Source organism: Tursiops truncatus, chromosome 3 (genome assembly GCF_011762595.2).
Source record: "Tursiops truncatus isolate mTurTru1 chromosome 3, mTurTru1.mat.Y, whole genome shotgun sequence".
NCBI lineage: Eukaryota > Metazoa > Chordata > Mammalia > Artiodactyla > Delphinidae > Tursiops > Tursiops truncatus.
In genome coordinates, this window is record NC_047036.1 from 121,847,097 (window position 1) to 121,866,474 (window position 19,378).

Here is a 19,378-nt window from a genome sequence, read left to right on the forward strand (position 1 = left end):
CTAAAACACTCTAATGATGACTTCTACAGAAACCACTTAATCAGGCTCAGCTGTGAAGGTTTATCAGGAAGTCAGGCTGATACCGGAAAACATCACCACTTGGGTAAAAGATAAAAGATACTTAAGCATGAGTGGCTCCTAAAATTGAAAAGCTAACTAATTAAACTAAGCCTCTTTAAAAAAAAAAAAAAAGTAAAGTCAGAAAAGGCAAAAGCTAGCAGGAAAAATATATTCTTCCTTCTGAGCATAAATAAGTGGGAATTCAGAGGAGTCACTGGATTACTCACTTTAAAAATTTAGTCACTTGATGATTTCCAGATAAGTCACCAGAAACCAGCTGTGGACCTTGCTGTGCATTCTATTTCCTTTTTACTCATGTCCACGTTATGTACTGAGCACTGTCCTAGGTACTATGGTTGGGGAGACTGGGTGTAAGATGAATGAAACTGTCACTCTGTCATCAAGAGCCTAGTACTACTGTTAAGACCATCTAAAGCACAACACGATGCTGAGTTGGCTAGCATTCTGCTTCGTTCACCTGAACACATCTTGAACAGAGAGTGGCACAGTAAGTGATAAAAGATGGGGGTGTGAGTCCAGTCTCCACCCTTTGCCAGTCCTGTGACCTTGAGTAAATCCATTTAGCCCACACTCAACACAGTGCCTCCCACAAAGCGGGTACTCAAAATATATCTGCAAGAGGAAGGACTCTGGGCAAGCAGCCACCTACAGACTGGGTGCACTTACCTCTTCAAGACATTTCTCACCAATAAAATGGGAATAATAATGTCTCTTTATGTATCTCACAGAATCAGAATGTACACGATCACTGTGTGATTAAAAGTCACTAAAAGGTTCAGAATGATGGGCAGGTCAAACAGAGACCCACTCGGATCAAACAAACAATATTTATTTATCTAAATATTTATTTATCTGTGGGCTGCCAAACTATAGCCCACAGGCCAAATCCAGCCACCACCTGTGTTTGTATGGTCCACAAGATAACAATGGTTTTTACAAATGAACATTGGCAACCAATTTGATGGTAGGGAATACTAATTTTTAACCCCAACTCAGGTAAATGTTATCTCCCCCCAAAAAAGAATTCCATTCTTTTAAGAATTATATGCTTAGTAGACTTTTATTGCAAAAACTATACTCAATTACTATTATTATAATTTTAATTTTGTCAATAAAAAATGTGTGCACATTTGGTTCTCTCTTGTTACAAAGCACCCACACAGTATCTTGATTTTGTCTATTGGCCCACAAAGTCTAACAAATTTACTATCTGGCTCTTTACAGAAAAACTTTGCCACTTTTAATCTAAACAATGTCCCTGGGAATTCCCTGGTGGTCCAGTGGTTAGGACTCTGACGTCCACTGCAAAGATTACAGTTCAATCCCTGGTTGGGGTACTAGGATCCTGCAAGCCACGCGGTGCACCCATAAATAAATAAACAAACAAACAAACAATGTCCAAGAAGTCAACTCAGTCAGGGACATAGAACCAAAGTTATCTTCTCCTCAGCACTATTATTTTTAGAGTGCAATTTTGCAGAAGATGGGGCTGTTTACAAATGCATATTTTGCAAGATAGCAGGGTAAACCCGCAATAATGTCGGAGTAGGTGACAGTCACATCAGACCTTGCAGAAGCTCAACTATCCACTTCAAGCCCAGGCTTACACAGGCAGGGCCAGCCTGGCGATGTGCTCACCAGGGTCAGGAACACATCATCAATCTAGACAGTATGTCTATGGAGTACAGTACAGTACCAAATATTCATCCATCACCCTCAGCCTCCCAGATTAACACACTGTGGTCGAGGTTCATTCTTGAACCTAGATCTGTAAAACGAGAACCAAGGTCTATTACCCATAAAATCTAAGGTCATAATGATAGTTCTTTAGACCAGCCATTAAGCCTATCCCACAAAACAAAACTAGGTAACATGCATCATACCTGAGTAAACCCTGGAAATAAGTGATTATGTTCACCAACATAATTAATAACAATAATAATGACAAATAATTTTTAAATATAATAAATAAAACAAATACTAATAAAATAATTTTAAAATATTTTGGAACACCTACAATAGGCATATAAAGGTGCGTAAGAAATGGACTTTCCTAGGCGAGAAAACAGGATATATGAGTCTCTTATGTAATACTATATAAAACAAATGAAAAAAAGAATAGCACTACTTAAAACACAGGGTTAACACAGGACCTTAGAACTTCAAGGTGGCCTCTGAATAACATTCATGGAAGCCTAAGCTCCCACAAGTATAGAGCTTGAAAACCACAATAAAAGGCAATCAGCAGCTCCAGAGCTCTGTGTCTTCTTTGTCCAGAATATCAGGACAACAATAACAGCTATTTCCAAGGTTTGCGAGCATTAAATGAATTGATGATTAAATATTCTTTTTAGTGAGTAGCACATGGTAAGCACTCCGTAAATATTAGCTATTAGTATCTTTTTTACTAAATAGCTGTCATCACATTGTATATACAGTAAATATAATTATTCATTCTGATTATTTCTCTTTATTAGACTATACGTATTCCCATATTGTCACATATTCTTCATCGGCATGTTTTTAACTTAATGAGCCACAAATGGCACTTCAGTTTTACTTTGATTTGGATTTATGTAATAATAAGTGAGGGTAATTATCTTTGCATATATTTATTAATTGTATATTTTTCTTGTTTTGTCTGTTCATGAGCCTTGTTCAAGAACCCAGTGGGAATCTCCATGGTTTCTTAAAATTAATGTTGGTTCAAAGTGAAAAGAAGCTTACCTTCTGGGCACCCTGTCTTAAAAATGTGCTGGCAAAAGTTTCCAAAACGCAGTTGAGAAAACCAGCCCCTGTGATTGAAATCCTGCCTTTTTGAATGAACTCTGTCCTGCAAAAAACAAAAATATACATCTTTGTAACACAACATTGTAAAGCAACTATACTCCAATAAAAATTAAAAAGAAAAAAAAAATACATACACACACACACACACACACACACACACGTTTGGTGTCATTGGTGTCACCTTTGGTGTCATTCTATATTTGAATATTTAAATTATAGGGATTTCCAACAGCATTATTACCACTTATAATCAACACAAAATAATATCCATAATAATTCATTAATTGCCTATTACAACAAAGATTTTATCAAAAGGAGACTTCCAGTTTATATAATATAAGCAACGTATTATACTCAAATTAAAGGCTATTCATTTCAAGTTGCTAAGAAAGTAGATTTTAAAAGTTCTCACCACACACACAAACTGTAACTATGTGAGGTAACGGATGTGTTAAATAACCTTATTGTAATAATTATTTTACAATATATACATATATCAAATCATTACACTGTACATCTTAAACTCACACAATATTACATGTCACTTACATCTCAAAGCTGGAAAGAAGAGAAAACACATGGGTACATTATGCTGATTATAAAAACTGCAGAACACAGAATTTTTATTTATACCTAACAAATAATTCAATGATCAAACTGTAATAGTCAGGACAGTCAACAAACTTTAAAAATCTCTACCTGTCCGAAAATAAATAAATTTAACTTATTCTAATATGTATATATATATATATGTATTTATATATATATATTTCTCATTCCATGCTACAAAATGTCTTGTTAAAATTGAGTATGAGACAATAATCAGCTGTATGACCTCAGGTAAATTACTTAGATTCTCTTAACTCAGTTTCTTCCCATGAAAATTGGGAATAATTATAGTATCTTCCTTTTACAACTAGTGTCAGAAGTAAATGAATTAATACATACAACAGGAACATGAACAGTTCCTGACACAAAGTAAGGAACTTATTATATGTTAGCCACCATTACTAAAGAGAGATAGACAGACAGAGACAGGAAAGAAGCCTGGAATGACTTCTTTAATCTTTGATTAGAAAAGGAGGTGAGACAGATTATATGTGCCACTAACCTATTTAAAGTTCTACCAATATTGGGACTTCCCTGGTGGCACAGTGGTTAAGAATCTGCCTGCCAGTGAAGGGGACACGGGTTTGAGCCCTGGTCCGGGAAGATCCCACATGCCATGGAGCAACTAAGCCTGTGTGCCACAACTACTGAGCCTGCGCTCTAGAGCCCGTGAGCCACAACTACTGAAGCCCGTGTGCCACAACTACAGAAGCCCATGAGCCTAGAGCCCATGCTCCATAACAAGAGAAGCCACCGCAATGAGAAGCCAGTGCACCGCAATGAAGAGTAGCCCCCACTCACTGCAACTAGAGAAAGCCCGCACACAGCAACGAAGACCCAACACAGCCAAAAATAAATAAATAAATAAATACATTTATTAAAAATAAAAAAAGTTCTACCAATATTAATTATCTCCATTTCATAAAGCAAAGATTTGAATAACACTTGAGAGTGATGTCATAAAGATGGCAGGATAGGAAGCCCCAGGCCCTCATTCCCCCACAGAGACCCCAACTTATGGGCCAAGTTGCCTTTATGAGAAGTGCATAAACCAGCTAAGAGACTGCAGCACCCCAGGCGAGTACAAAGCCAAGCAGAGCCACACTGAAGTGAACAAAAATGTTTGCTGCATTTACCTGCCACAGTCCCCATCCACCCAGCACAGGGCACCACAATCAGGAAAAAAACCCTGTCTCCTGGCTTCTCCTTGAAAGGAAAGAAACGAGCAGAATGTACAGCTAACATTCTGACTTTACAGTGGGCTGTCCAAGGAACTGGTTTCTGTCTTGCCTGACTCAGAAGGCTGAAGGGAACAGCAGCATACTTTGGATGTCTGGGGGCTGCTAAGAACAAAAGCAAGCATGGTGGCTTGTTATAGCACCAAAGAATCTGCAGTACCACAAACAGACACCAGGGGGAGCAAGAGAATATGAGCTCTTGATAACAGGGGCAAACCTTCTAACTGGAAAATTACACACACAAGCCCCAAAGAGAAACATCCTCACAAAAGACATGAGGGCCACCCCCCCCAAAATCTCTACCCAGGCTGATGCGTGAAGGTCTTCCCCTGCACAAAGCCAGTCTGCAGAGGTTGGGAGAGGTGGCTGTCTTTTCAAATGCCCAAGTCTCAACAAAAGATCACAAAGTAAACAAAGAAACAAGGAAACAAGCCCCAACCAAAATAACAAGATAAATCTCTGGAAACCAATCCTAAAGAAATAGAAATCTATTAATTACCTGACAAAGAATTCAAAATAACCACATGAAAGATGGTCAATGAGTTAAAAGAGAACAGAGGTAGACAACTAAATGAAATCAGGAAAATGAGGCATGAACAAAATAAGAATATCAACAAAGAGACAGAAACTAATTTTAAGAAAAAAAAAACAAAAAACAGTAATCCAGGAACGGAAGAATAAAATATAAAAACTGAAAAATTCACTAGAAGGGTTAAACACCAGATCTGATCAAGCAGCAGAAAGAATCAGTGAACTTGAAGACAAGTCATTTAAAATTACTGAGTCAGAGGAGAATGAAAAATGAAAAAGAAAAAAGAATGAAGAAAAGTTAAGATGGCCTAATGGACTTACAGGACATCATGAAGTGGTCAATGTGCACATAACGGGAGTGCCAGAAGGAGAGGAGAGAAAGAAAGAAGCAAAAAGCCTATTTGAAGAAATAATGGCAGAAAACTTCCCAAATTTGAGGAAGAAAATGGACATCCAAATTCAAGAAGCTCAATGATGTCAAAGAGGATAAATCCTAAAGAGACCCACATCAAGACTTTTATAATCAAATCATCAAGTCGCAGACAATGAGAGAGAATCTTGAAAGCAGCAAGAAAAAAAGCAACTTGTCACATACAAGGGAGCCCACATAAAATTTTCAGCGATTTCTCAGGAGAAACTTAGTAGTTCACAAAAAATTGATATGATATATTCAAAGTGCTAAAGAAAAAAAACCACTGTAAACCAAGAATACTGTATTTGTTAAAACTATCCTTCAACAATGAAGCTGAGCTCTTTGTTTCCTGGTGGGCGAGGAGAGGGTGTTCAGAGCACTGCTTAAAGGAGGTTCAGAGACGGGTGCAAGCTGCAGCTAACAGCGCAGACCCCAGAGACAAGCATGAGACGCTAAGGCTGCTGCTGCCGCCACCAAGAAGCCTGTGTGTGAGCACAGGTCACTATCCACACCCCCTTCCAGGGAGCCTGTGCAGCCCGCCACTGCCAGGGTCCCAGGATCCAGGGACAACTTCCCTGGGAGAACGCACGGCGCACCTCAGGCTGGTGCAATGTCACACTGGCCTCTGCCGCCGCAGGCTCGCCCCGCACTCCATATCCCTCCCTCCGCCTGGCCTGAGTGAGCTGGAGCCCCTTTAACCCCGTCCTGTCTGAGCGAAGAACAGATGCCCTCTGGCAACCTACACGCAGAGGCAGGGCCAAATCCAAGGCTGAGCCCCTGTGAGCTGTACAATCAAAGAAGAGAAAGGGAAATCTCTCCCAACAGCCTCAGGAGCAGCGGATTAAATCTTCACAATCATCTTGATGTACCCTGCATCTGTGGAATTCCTGAATAGACAATGAATCATCCCAAATTGAGGAGGTGAACTGTGAGAGCAAGATTTACTATTTTTTCCCCTTTTCCTCTTTTTGAGAGTGTGTATGTATATGCTTCTGTGTGAGATTTTGTCTGTACAGCTTTGCTTTCAACATTTGTCCTAGGGTTTTTTCTGTCCATTTTTCTTTTGTTTTTTTTTACTTTTTAAAAAACTTTTCTTAATAATTATCTTTTATTTTAAAAACTTTATTTTATTTTACCTTACGTTATTTTATTTTGTTTTATCCTCTTTCTTTCTTTCTTTCTTTCTTTCTACTTTATCTCCCTTTTATTCTGAGACATGTGGATGAAAGGCTCTTGGTGCTGCAGCTAGGAGTCAGTGCTCTGCCTCTGAGGTTCGAGAGCCAACTTCAGGACACTGGTCCACAAGAGACCACCCAACTCCACGTAATATCAAATGGTGAAAATCTCCCAGAGATCTCCATCTCAACACCAACACCCAGCTTCACTCAACGACCAGCAAGCCAAAGTGCTGGACATCCTATGCCAAACAACTAGCAAGACAGGAACACAACCCCAACCATTAGCAGAGAGGCTGTCTAAAATCATAATAAGTCCATAGACACCCCAAAACACACCACCAGACATGGACCTGCCCACCAGAAAGACAAGATCCAGCCTCATCCACCAAAACACAAGCACTAGTCCCCTCCACCAGAAAGCCTACACAACCCACTGAACCAACTTTAGCCATTGGGGACAGACACAAAAAACAACGGGAACTACGAACCTGCAGCCTGAAAAAAGGAGACGACAAACACAGTAAGATAAGCAAAATGAGAAGACAGAAAAACACACATCAGATGAAGGAGCAAGATAAAAACCCACCAGACCTAACAAATGAAGAGGAAATAGGAAGTCTACCTGAAAAAGAATTCAGAATAATGATAGTAAAGATGATCCAAAATCTTGGAAATAGAATAGACAAATGCAAGAAACATTTAACAAGGACCTAGAAGAACTAAAGATGAAACAAGCAACAATGAACAACACAATAAATGAAATTAAAAGTACTCTAGATGGGATCAATAGCAGAATCACTGAGCCAGAAGAACAGATAAGTGACCTGGAAGATAAAATAGTGGAAATAACTACGGCAGAGCAGAATAAAGAAAAAAGAATGAAAAGAACTGAGGACAGTCTCAGAGACCTCTGGGACAACATTAAACGCACCAACATTCGAATTATAGGGGTTCCAGAAGAAGAAGAGAAAAAGAAAGGGACTGAGAAAATTTTTGAAGAGATTATAGTTGAAAACTTCCCTAATATGGGAGAGGAAATAGTTAATCAATTCCAGGAAGCACACAGAGTCCCATACAAGATAAATCCAAGGAGAAATACACCAAGACACATATTAATCAAGCTGTCAAAAATTAAACAATTAAGAAAATGGGAATAGGAACATACATCTCGATAATTACCTTAAATGTAAATCGACTAAATGCTCCCACCAAAAGACACAGATTGGCTGAATGGATACAAAAACAAGACCCATATATATGCTGTCTACAAGAGACCCACTTCAGATCTAGGGACACATACAGACTGAAAGTAAGGGGATGGAAAAAGATATTCCATGCAAATGGAAACCAAAAGAAAGCTGGAGTAGCAATTCTCATATCAGACAAAATGCACTTTACAATAAAGACTATTAGAAGAGACAAAGAAGGACACTACATAATGATTAAGGGATTGATCCAAGAAGAATATATAACAATTGTAAATATTTATGCACCCAACATATGAGCACCTCAATACATAAGGCAAATACTAACAGCCATAAAAGGAGAAATCGACAGTAACACATTTATAGTAGGGGACTTTAACACCCCACTTTCACCAATGGACAGATCATCCAAAATGAAAATAAATAAGGAAACACAAGGTTTAAATGATACATTAAACACGATGGACTTAATTGATATTTATAGGACATTCCATCCAAAAATAACAGAATACACATTTTTCTCAAGTGCTCATGGAACATTCTGCAGGATAGATCATATCTGGGTCACAAATCAAGCCTTGGTAAATTTAAGAAAATTGAAATTGTATCAAGTAACTTTTCCGACCACAACACTATGAGACTAGATATCAATTACAGGAAAAGATCTGTAAAAAATACAAACACATGGAGGCTAAACAATACACTACTTAATAACGAAGCGATCACTGAAGAAATCAAGAAGAAATAAAAAAATACCGAGAAACAAATGACAATGGAGACACGAGGACCCCAAACGTATGGGATGAAGCAAAAGCAGTTCTAAGAGAGAAGTTTATAGCAATACAATCCTACCTTAAGAAACAGGAAACATCTTGAATAAACAACCTAACCTTGTACCTAAAGCAGTTAGAGAAAGAAGAACAAAAGAACCTCAAAGTTAGCAGAAGGAAAGAAATCATAAAGATCAGATCGGAAATAAAACAGAAATGAAGGAAATGATAGCAAAGATCAATAAAACTAAAAGCTGGTTGTTAGAGAAGATAAACAAAATTGATAAACCATTAGCAAGACTCATCAAGAGAAAAAAGGAGAAGACTCAAATCAATAGAATTAGAAATGAAAAAGGAGAAGTAACAACTGACACTGCAGAAATACAAAAGATCATGAGAGATTACTACAAGCAACTTATGCCAATAAAATGGACAACCTGGAAGAAATGGACAAATTGTTAGAAATGCACAACCTGCCAAAACTGAATCAGCAAGAAATAGAAAATATGAACGGACCAATCACAAGCACTGAAATTGAAACTGATTAAAAATCTTCCAACAAACAAAAGCCCAGGACCAGAAGGCTTCACAGGAGAAAAGCTAACACCTATCCTTCTCAAACTCTTCCAAAATATAGCAGAGGGAGGAACACTCCCAAACTCATTCTACAAGGCCACCATCACCTTGATACCAAAACCAGACACGGATGTCAAAAAGAAAGAAAACTACAGGCCAATATCACTGATGAACACAGATGCAAAAATCCTCAACAGAATACTAGCAAACAGAATCCAACAGCACATTAAAAGGATCATACACCATGATCAAGTGGGGTTTATTCCAGGAATGCAAGGATTCTTCAATATACGCAAATCAATCAATGTGATACACCATATTAACAAATTGAAGGAGAAAAACCATATGGTCATCTCAATAGATGCAGAGAAAGCTTTCGACCATATTCAACACCCATTTATGATAAAAAACTCTCCAGAAAGTAGGCATAGAGGGAATTTTCCTCAACATAATAAAGGCCATATATGACAAATCCACAGCCAACATCATCCTCAATGGTGAAAAACTGAAAGCATTTCCACTAAAACCAGGAACAAAACAAGGCTGCCCACTCTCATCACTCTTATTCAACATAGTTTTGGAAGTTTTAGCCACAGCAATCAGAGAAGAAAAGGAAATAAAACGAATCCAAATCGGAAAAGAAGAAGTAAAACTGTCACTGTTTGCAGATGACATGATACTACACATAGAGAATCCTAAAGATGCTACCCGAAAACTACTAGAGCTAATCAATGAATTTGGTAAAGTAGCAGGATACAAAATTAATGCACAGAAATCTCTGGCATTCCTGTACATTAATGAGGAAAAATCTGAAACTGAAATCAAGAAAACACTCCCATTTACCATTGCAACAAAAAGAATAAAATATCTAGGAATAAACCTACCTAAGGAGACAAAAGACCTGTATGCAGAAAATTATAAGACACTGATGAAAGAAGTTAAAGATGATACAAATAGATGGAGAGATATACCATGTTCTTGGATTGGAAGAACCAACATTGTGAAAATGACTCTACTACCCAAAGCAATCTACAGATTCAATGCAATCCCTATCAAACCAACACTGACATTTTTCACAGAACTAGAACAAAAAATTTCACAATTTGTAGGGAAACACAAAAGATCCCGATAGCCAAAGCAATCGTGAGAACGAAAAACGGAGCTGGAGGAATCAGGCTCCCTGACTTCAGACTATACTACAAAGCTACAGTAATCAAGACAGTATGGTACTGGCACAAAAACAGAAAGATAGATCAATGGAACTGGATAGAAAGCCCAGAGATAAACCCACACACATATGGTCACTTTATCTTTGATTAAGGAGGCAGGAATATACAGTGGAGAAAGGACAGCCTCTTCAATAAGTGGTGCTTGGAAAACTGGACAGATACATGTAAAAGTATGAAATTAGATCACTCCCTAACACCATACACAAAAATAAGCTCAAAATGGATTAAAGACCTAAATGTAAGGCCAGAAACTATCAAACTCTTAGAAGAAAACATAGGCAGAACACTCTATGACATAAATCACAGCACGATCCTTTTTGACCCACCTCCTAGAGAAATGGAAATAAAAACAAAAATAAATAAGTGGGACCTAATGAAACTTCAAAACTTTTGCACAGCAAAGGAAACCATAAACAAGACCAAAAGACAACCCTCAGAATGGGAGAAAATATTTGCAAATGAAGCAACCGACAAAGGATTAATCTCCAAAATTTACAAGCAGCTCATGCAGCTCAATAACAAAAAAACAAACAACGCAATCCAAAAATGGGCAGAAGACCTAGATAGACATTTCTCCAAAGAAGATATACAGACTGCCAACAAACACATGAAAGAATGCTCAACATCATTAATCATTAGAGAAATGCAAATCAGAACTACAATGAGATATCATCTCAAACCAGTCAGAATGGCCATCATCAAAAAATCTAGAAACAATAAATACTGGAGAGGGTGTGGAGAAAAGGGAACACTCTTGCACTGCTGGTGGGAATGTGAATTGGTACAGCCACTATGGAGAAAAGTATGGAGGTTCCTTAAAAAACTACAAATAGAACTACCATATGACCCAGGAATCCCACTACTGGGCATATACCCTGAGAAAACCATAATTCAAAAAGAGTCATGTACCAAAATATTCATTGCAGCTCTATTCACAATAGCCCAGAGATGGAAACAACCTAAGTGTCCATCATCGGATGAATGGATAAAGAAGATGTGGCACATATATACAATGGAATATTACTCAGCCATAAAAAGAAACGAAATTGAGCTATTTGTAATGAGGTGGATGGACCCAGAGTCTGTCATACAGAGTGAAGTAAGTCAGAAAGAGAAAGACAAATACCATATGCTAACACATATATATGGAATTTAAGAAAAAAAAGTCATGAAGAACCTAGGGGTAAGATGGGAATAAACACACAGACCTACTAGAGAATGGACTTGAGGATATGGGGAGGGGGAAGGGTAAGCTGGGACAAAGTGAGAGAGTGGCATGGACATATATACACTACCAAACGTAAAATAGATAGCTAGTGGGAAGCAGCCGCAAAGCATAGGGAGATCAGCTTGGTCCTCTGTGACCACCTAGAGGGGTGGGATAGGGAAGGTGGGAGGGAGGGAGACGCAGGAGGGCGGCAGACGCAGGAGGGAAGAAATATGGGAACATATGTATATGTATAACTGATTCACTTTGTTATAAAGCAGAAACTAACACACCACTGTAAAAAAATTATACTCCAATAAAAATGGAAAAATATAACAATAATAATGAAGGTGAATTTAAGGTTTCCCAGATAAACAATGCTAAGGGAGTTCATCACCACAAGATACTGGACTTTGCCTCATTTATTCATTTGTTCAATACACACTGCCTGAGTGGCTACTATCTACTAAGCACCTTACTGGGTTCAAGAGCCCCACAGGGAAGGACAGTTTCTGTCCTCCAGGATCTCACTGACTAGTTGGAAAGACACATAGACAAGAGGGTGAATGTCACACCAGCAAATGCAGGCAAAGCATTCTACCAGAGGAAAACCACAAGGTCTCAGACAAGAAGGTGTGTGAAGGAGCAGAGAATGTCTGAAGAGCAGCCAGTTATCTGAAAATACCCAATACTTAGTAAGGGGCTTGATCAATTTTTTCCCATAAAAATGACTAGAGTATAAGGTGGGTGTGGGAGATGTTAGGAGATAAGGCTGGAAGGACAGATGGAGACCAGGTTGCAAATGGTATTCCCAGACTGAGGAGTTTAGACTTTACCCTGAAGGCAAGAAGGACTTCGCCTCTGAGGCCACCAAGTAACAGGTACAGATGAACAGTTACATGTGCACCATTGCCTAAAAGGCTTGTTGCCATTCCTTAATGTTTTTAGATGACTTCCTCTCCCCCATTTTCGGCACAGTGCCTGCATTCAATGAGTTCAATGAGTATTTGTTAAATGGATAAATTAATATTAAATTTCTTTACAATCAAAAATATTCCGCAACAACAAAAAACTTCCCCCTACCTTCTTATATCTCTAAGGAAAGGAAATGGGAGCCAAATCTCCCATAGGTGTACTTAGGTGTATTTGTACATGTATATATGAGCACATTCACTAACACTAAGAAATATATTGAGAAAACTATGAATTCAAAAAGCTGTGTTTTGGTAAAAATAGCTACTATAACCTCTTAATTAGACCTTGTCTCTAATTCTCTAATAGCAGTAGCCTCTACATTTAGATCATGCATATAGTGAAAGGAAGCCTTCAGAATACTTCTCTCTCCCTCACCCTCTCCTGTCTACCCTCTCCTCTCTCCCCTCTCCCCTCCCCCCACACACACAGTTATCTTAGCCAATATGACATAAATAGTCTAGGCAACTAGTCAGTCTAAGCAAAGCAGCTTCCACCTTAGACTTAAGCCTATTTTAAATGATTTGCTCATGTAAAACTATATCCTGGTGACACTAATCTTTCCTGTCTTTGTTCCAGATTAGTCAGAGTAGAAATTTACAGTGATTTTAATATTTCAGAATGAAAAGTTGAGCAGTCTTTCTTACACTCTTAGGAGAAATGTACTCTTCAGTCTGCAAGGAAAACGTAGGTGAGAGATTAATAAAAGTCTCACATCATATTCTAACCAACATTTCTTTCTGCCACTTTTGGGAGAAGCAAGTGCTCAGAAAAGCACTCTCGGGCTTGGCCCACATATAAGAGAATAACAGGGCGGTAAAGCAGGGTCAGGCCCTTGCCATCAATGAGATAAGAGTTTATCCTACTATATTTTAAGACTGCCAGAGAAGGAACTGCTGTGCTTTCTCTCAATAACTCATTGACAAAGCACACCAGACATTTTCTTCTTAATACACATAGCTAACCTAAATCTCTCATGTTAGATAAGCCTCCATTTAAGTTCCTACACAAAACACAGCAGCTTACACAACAATTTACAGGTTTAATTTCAGCTCTTTTTTATTTTTATTTTTTAATTTCTTTGTTTATTTTTTGGGTGCATTGGGTTTTTCGTTGCTGGGTGCAGGCTTTCTCTAGTTATGGCGAGCAGGGGCTACTCTTCGTTGCACTGCGTGGGCTTCTCATTGCAGTGGCCTCTCTTGCTGCAGAGCATGGGCTCTAGGCACGCAGGCTTCAGTAGTCGTGGCACACGGGATCAGTAGTTGTGGCTTGCGGGCTCCAGAGCGCAGGCTCAGCAGTTGTGGCACACGGGCCTAGCTGCTCCGCAGCATGTGGGATCCTCCCAGACCAGGGCTCGAACCCATGTCCCCTGCATTGGCAGGCAGATTCTCAACCACTGCACCGCCAGGGAAGTCCTCAGCTCTTTTTTAAAAAAAGAAAGAGAAAAAGATGGATGGATGGATGGACGGACGGACAGACAGAAAAATGGACAGAGCTGAAATATGAACAGTCTCTCCGGGCATGAGAATTATAGGTGTTATTTATTTACTTTGTTCTTTTTACTAATTTCTGTAATAAAGATGTATTACTTGGCAATCACCAAAAAACATCACTAATAAATCCCTGAGGATCATTTTTATATAAATAAAAAGTTATTCTTTAAAAGGCTCTGTGCTACCAAGAACCATTTTCAGCAAAGGGACTTGCTAACTTTTATTTAAATGTGTATCCTGCCACTGTTTTTTAATTAATTTAATTTATTTATTTTTGGCTACGTTGGGTCTTCATTGCTGCATGTGGGCTTTCTTCTAGTTGCAGCAAGCAGGCTTCTCATTGTGGTAGCTTCTCTTTGTTGCGGAGCACGGCCTCTAAGTGTATGGGCTTCAGTAGTTGCAGCACACGGGCTCAGTAGTTGTGGCTTGAGGGATCTAGAGCACAGGCTCAGTAGCTGTGGTGCACGGGCTTCGTTGCTCTGTAGCATGTGGGATCTTCCCAGACTAGGGCTCGAACCCATGTCCCCTGAATTGGCAGGTGGATTCTTAACCACTGTGCCACCGGGAAGGCCCGGGACACGTTAACTCCGGACTTATCCTTCATTTAAAGTCTCATTAAATCACCTCTTGGCTTTCCTTTTCTCACACTATGTAATTCCATTTCTTTGTGTCTTTTTTTTTTTCCCCCTCTCCCATTGCAGAGCACAGGCTCCGGACGCGCAGGCTCAGCGGCCATGGCTTACGGGCCCAGCCGCTCCGCGGTATGTGGGATCTTCCCGGACCGGGGCACGAACCCATGTCCCCTGCATCGGCAGGCGGACTCTCGACCACTGCACCACCAGGGAAGCCCTTTTTGTGCCTTTTGACCTAAGACTTGCTCCTGCCCCCAAGTTTTGTTTGATGTTTCACTCAAGAGATATATAAAGATGATTCAAGTTTTCCTACACCTGTCTTATCTCTGTTAAGCCTAAAGGAATGACTGCATCCATTTATGATTTTATATACTCAGGGTCACACTTATTCTTCAAAAAGCTGTATAGTAACAACGTGTATTATGTATCAGACACTGTACTATGTTCTGAGGTTGTTACTCTTAATATGTTTTCTCGCTTTTACACATGAGGAAACTGTGGCAAAGAGAAGTTAAATAACTTGCCTGAGGTCACAGCTTAATGTCATGCAGCTTCATATCTACCACCTCAAAACCCAAGTCCTGCTCCTATCTCACTGAAGGAGACAACCATCATCCTAGTCTATGAGATTAGAAGTCTCAGCAACAGGTTAAATGGTTCTTTTTCTAATCAATCCAAACATTCACTCAGTCCCCAGATTGTGTTTATTTTACTTCTAATGTTACTCAACAGTCCATGTCATTCTCTCTCTTGCTGCTGCTACTGCCTGGGTTTAGCACAGCACTTTCTCTCTCCAGGACCACCAAAACTGCCTCCCAATGGGATCCTTGCCTCCAGCGTGGGCTCCTCATAACCCACACTGCCCCATCAGCTTTCTTTTTTTTTTTTTTTGTGGTACACGGGCCTCTCACTGTTGTGGCCTCTCCCGTTGTGGAGCACAGGCTCCGGACGCGCAGGCTCAGCGGCCATGGCTCACGGGCCCTGCAGCTCCGCGGCATGTGGGATCTTCCCGGCCCGGGGCACGAACCCACGTCCCCTGCATCGGCAGACGGACTCCCAACCACTGCGCCACCAGGGAAGCCCGCCCCGTCAGCTTTCTAAGCACACCCTGATCTTGTCACTGTTCACTAAGGCACAGGGAATTAAACCCGCATGCTCAGTGGAGATTCACCCAGACTGTTGCATGAACCTGTTGTTTGTTAGTTTTCATTGCTGCATACTGTTCTATTGCTTGAAAATACTCCATATTATTTATCCACTCTACTGAAGATGGACATTTAATGTGGACTCAGTTTGGGGCTACTAATAGTTCTGTAAAGTAAATATCTATAATGCATCCAGCTACATATGTGCACAAGTGTCTCTGGAGTGTCTAGTGGTCAAATATCTGGGTCACAGGACATGCACAGTTTCAACTTTTAAAAAATGCCGGGACTTCCCTAGCGGTCCAGTGGTTAAGACTCTGCACTTCCACTGCAGGGGGGCACAGGTTCGATCCCTGGTCAGGGAACTAATATCCGGCATACCGTGCAGCGTGGCCAAAAAAAAAAAAAAAAGAAACCGGGGGAAAACATGCCAAATGTTTTTCTAAATGGTTGTACCTATTTATGTTTTCTTCATTGAATCATTTCCAATTGTAATGACTTAGCACATGGTAAGAAATCAATAATGCATTAGGGGCAGAAGGATGGAGAGAGGAGGGAGGGGAGGGGAGAAGCAAGAGAAGAGAAATTTATGGTACATCTCAATACTTCTGTCAGGGAAATTGAACCAAATGTCTCAGGAGGTCACTTGCTAGTGTCAGTAGGGGGCAGCCTTCACCTGGCTGAGAGATAAGCCAGCACAGTATCTGGAAACGTGTTCAAAGAGGAGGCTCACTCACTCACATGGTGCCTATACCTGACTCACATCTATCGCTTTGTCCATGGGCGGACAGAATTCAACACAGAACACAATGGAATCATGACAGAGCGCACAGCTCAAAGCTAGGAACACCTTTGTGACAGTGAATGACAGCTTATACCATCAGTCTCCTACTCTGGGGTCATTTAAAAATGTGTTTCCTTCTGAATTTGGGGAAATAAAAAAGTTCAGAGGAAACATGGATCAGGAATTAATCCCCAGAGCACACAGCCACCAGCTCTGAATCCTCAAAACAGCAGTTTCCAGAAAGCAAAGCTCTTAATGAGATCCTGTCCCTGAATTAATGACTGGTTGGGTATGGCAAATCTTGCCCAATTGTTTTCACGATGGGAATTTAATTAAAGTGTCTTTGAGAAGGAAAGATGGTTCCACGGATATGCTTGCTGTGATGACATCTCAGTTCTAGTCAGGCTGTTTTCGGCATTCTCCTGTAACCACACAGAGGGGTGGCCCAAGGGACAGGCAGGGCCCAACACTGCTGCGGAGACTGCCCTGCCCATGCGTGCACTGCACCATGCCAGGACACGCGGTCCCTCCCCCCAGCTTACCAGACCCACTTACAGAACTGTGCTTCCTCAGAGACCTAATTCAATTTACAGGGTCCTCCGTCAGCGCTAAGCACTTTTTAGCCTTAACACGAACACACGTAATTATACATGTGCTTCTTATATTTTAGGCATATGGTTCCTGGAGTCAGATGGCTTGGACTCACATCTCCTCTCTAACATGGAATGGGGACCCGCCCACGTAGGCAAGTTCCTGAAGCCCAGTCTCCTCTGTAAAATGGGGTTAATCACACCTACTCAAACTTTGTTCCAAAGGTGAATAAGGTAATAGGTGTGAAGCACTCAAGGTAATGTGCGTAAGCATTCGCTACATGTTAGTGAATCATACTAACACTGGTAGTAATAATGCTATTTACTACTACCATCATTATGATTCCCATTTGCAAAAAGAAGGGCACAGTGTCTGGGAAGTTAAATGCCCACAGTACAAATCCAGCTCCAGTAAACTCCAAAGTATTTCCACTTCACTGGCATCTAGATGGCACTCGATCCCCATAAACTACTTGGCCAGGAGTCCCTCCCTCCCCATGCTGGCATTCAAGGCCCTCGGAGCTCCAGAACCCTCCATCTTTCCAGCCTTCCCTCCCTCCCTGCTATCCCATGTCACACACCCAGCACAGCGGCCACAGAGACCAAACACCCTGCTGGTCTCTATAACCTTCACTCCTAAAGTCCTTCCCCTCTGAGCGGCTCTCCTTTAACCCATCCCAGGAACCACTGGGTTGCGGCCTAAATGATTAACCAGGAGCAGGAACAGGGAGTAAGTAAACGGTGGCTCTCAGGAGCCTAGCAGTCCAATGTGGGTAAACATGACAGGGCAGGGTGGCTCAGTCTCTTAAAACATAGCATTCATTCTCACAATCTATCTTATCAATAGCCTATCGTGCAGAAGCACGGTATTAAGTCTTTTATATACACATTTCAGTTAATTCTCACTATCTATCTTATGAGGTAGATAATGCTAACCTCATTTTACAGATGAAAAAACTGAGGTTCCGAGTGGCAAACTTGCTAAGGTCACCCAAAAGTAACTGGCATGACCACTTTCTGAATCCACACAGGTAACATCAGCTCCTGTGTCCCTTCCCACAATCCTGCCTCCTAGAAATGTGCCTATTCAGTGCAAGCTTACTGGCATCCTAAGTGGTGGACAAAGCTTCAAAATACACAAGTCTGTGAACTGGTCCAACTGGAGGCTTGTCTTGGGATATCGGGCCCACCAGCGCGTGTATCCCATTCAGGCTGGCTTCAAGGATGTATGTTCTACGGGGTGGCACAGGGCTTAGCTATCAGAAGGGCTACACACTCAGTTGAATGCTCCACTGTCCCTGTTTCAGAATTCTTATCTATTTATTTATTTTTGCGGTACGCGGGCCTCTCACTGCTGTGGCCTCTCCCGTTGCGGAGCACAGGCTCCAGACGCGCAGGCTCAGCGGCCATGGCTCACGGGCCCAGCCGCTCCGCGGCATGTGGGATCTTCCCAGACCGGGGCACGAACCCGCGTCCCCTGCATCGGCAGGCGGACTCAACCACTGCGCCACCAGGGAAGTCCTTCCCATATTTTTTAACAGGGACTCTGCATTTTCATTTTGCACTGGCTGCTGCAAATTATGTAGCTGTTCCTGATCCCATTTCAAACATAAGTCTATACAACACTGCCAACTGCCAGGTCCCTGGGAAGTTTTATGAGATGCTTAGGAATACATACTTCAGTTTAGCAATACCTAATAAAAGCCTCAAGTATGTGCAAACCCTTGGACCCATAACGTCTACCTCTAACAATGGGTTCTGAGCAAAAAATCTTAGATGAGGGCCTAGACTAGCCTACAAACATATTCATCACATCACTATCTATAATGCAATGCCCAATAATTAAACACACTTGAATAATTTTATCCAATAAATACATTTTTAAAAATCATTTTCAAATGACACATTCAATAAGGAAAGACAGTCCCAAATGCAA

The 19,378-nt window shown here is 40.7% G+C and overlaps 1 protein-coding gene across 4 annotated transcripts in view; it reads right to left on the reverse strand.

Moving 5' to 3' along the window:
* Positions 1-19,378, reverse strand: part of PRELID2 (PRELI domain containing 2) — a 137,856-nt gene that overhangs the window by 82,666 nt on the left and 35,812 nt on the right. For all 4 annotated transcript variants that reach the window (XM_073802657.1, XM_073802658.1, XM_019924632.3 and 1 more), the window contains exon 5: positions 2,809-2,914. In XM_073802657.1, coding sequence (XP_073658758.1) covers positions 2,809-2,914 — 106 coding nt within the window. The remainder of the gene's footprint in view (positions 1-2,808; positions 2,915-19,378) is intronic.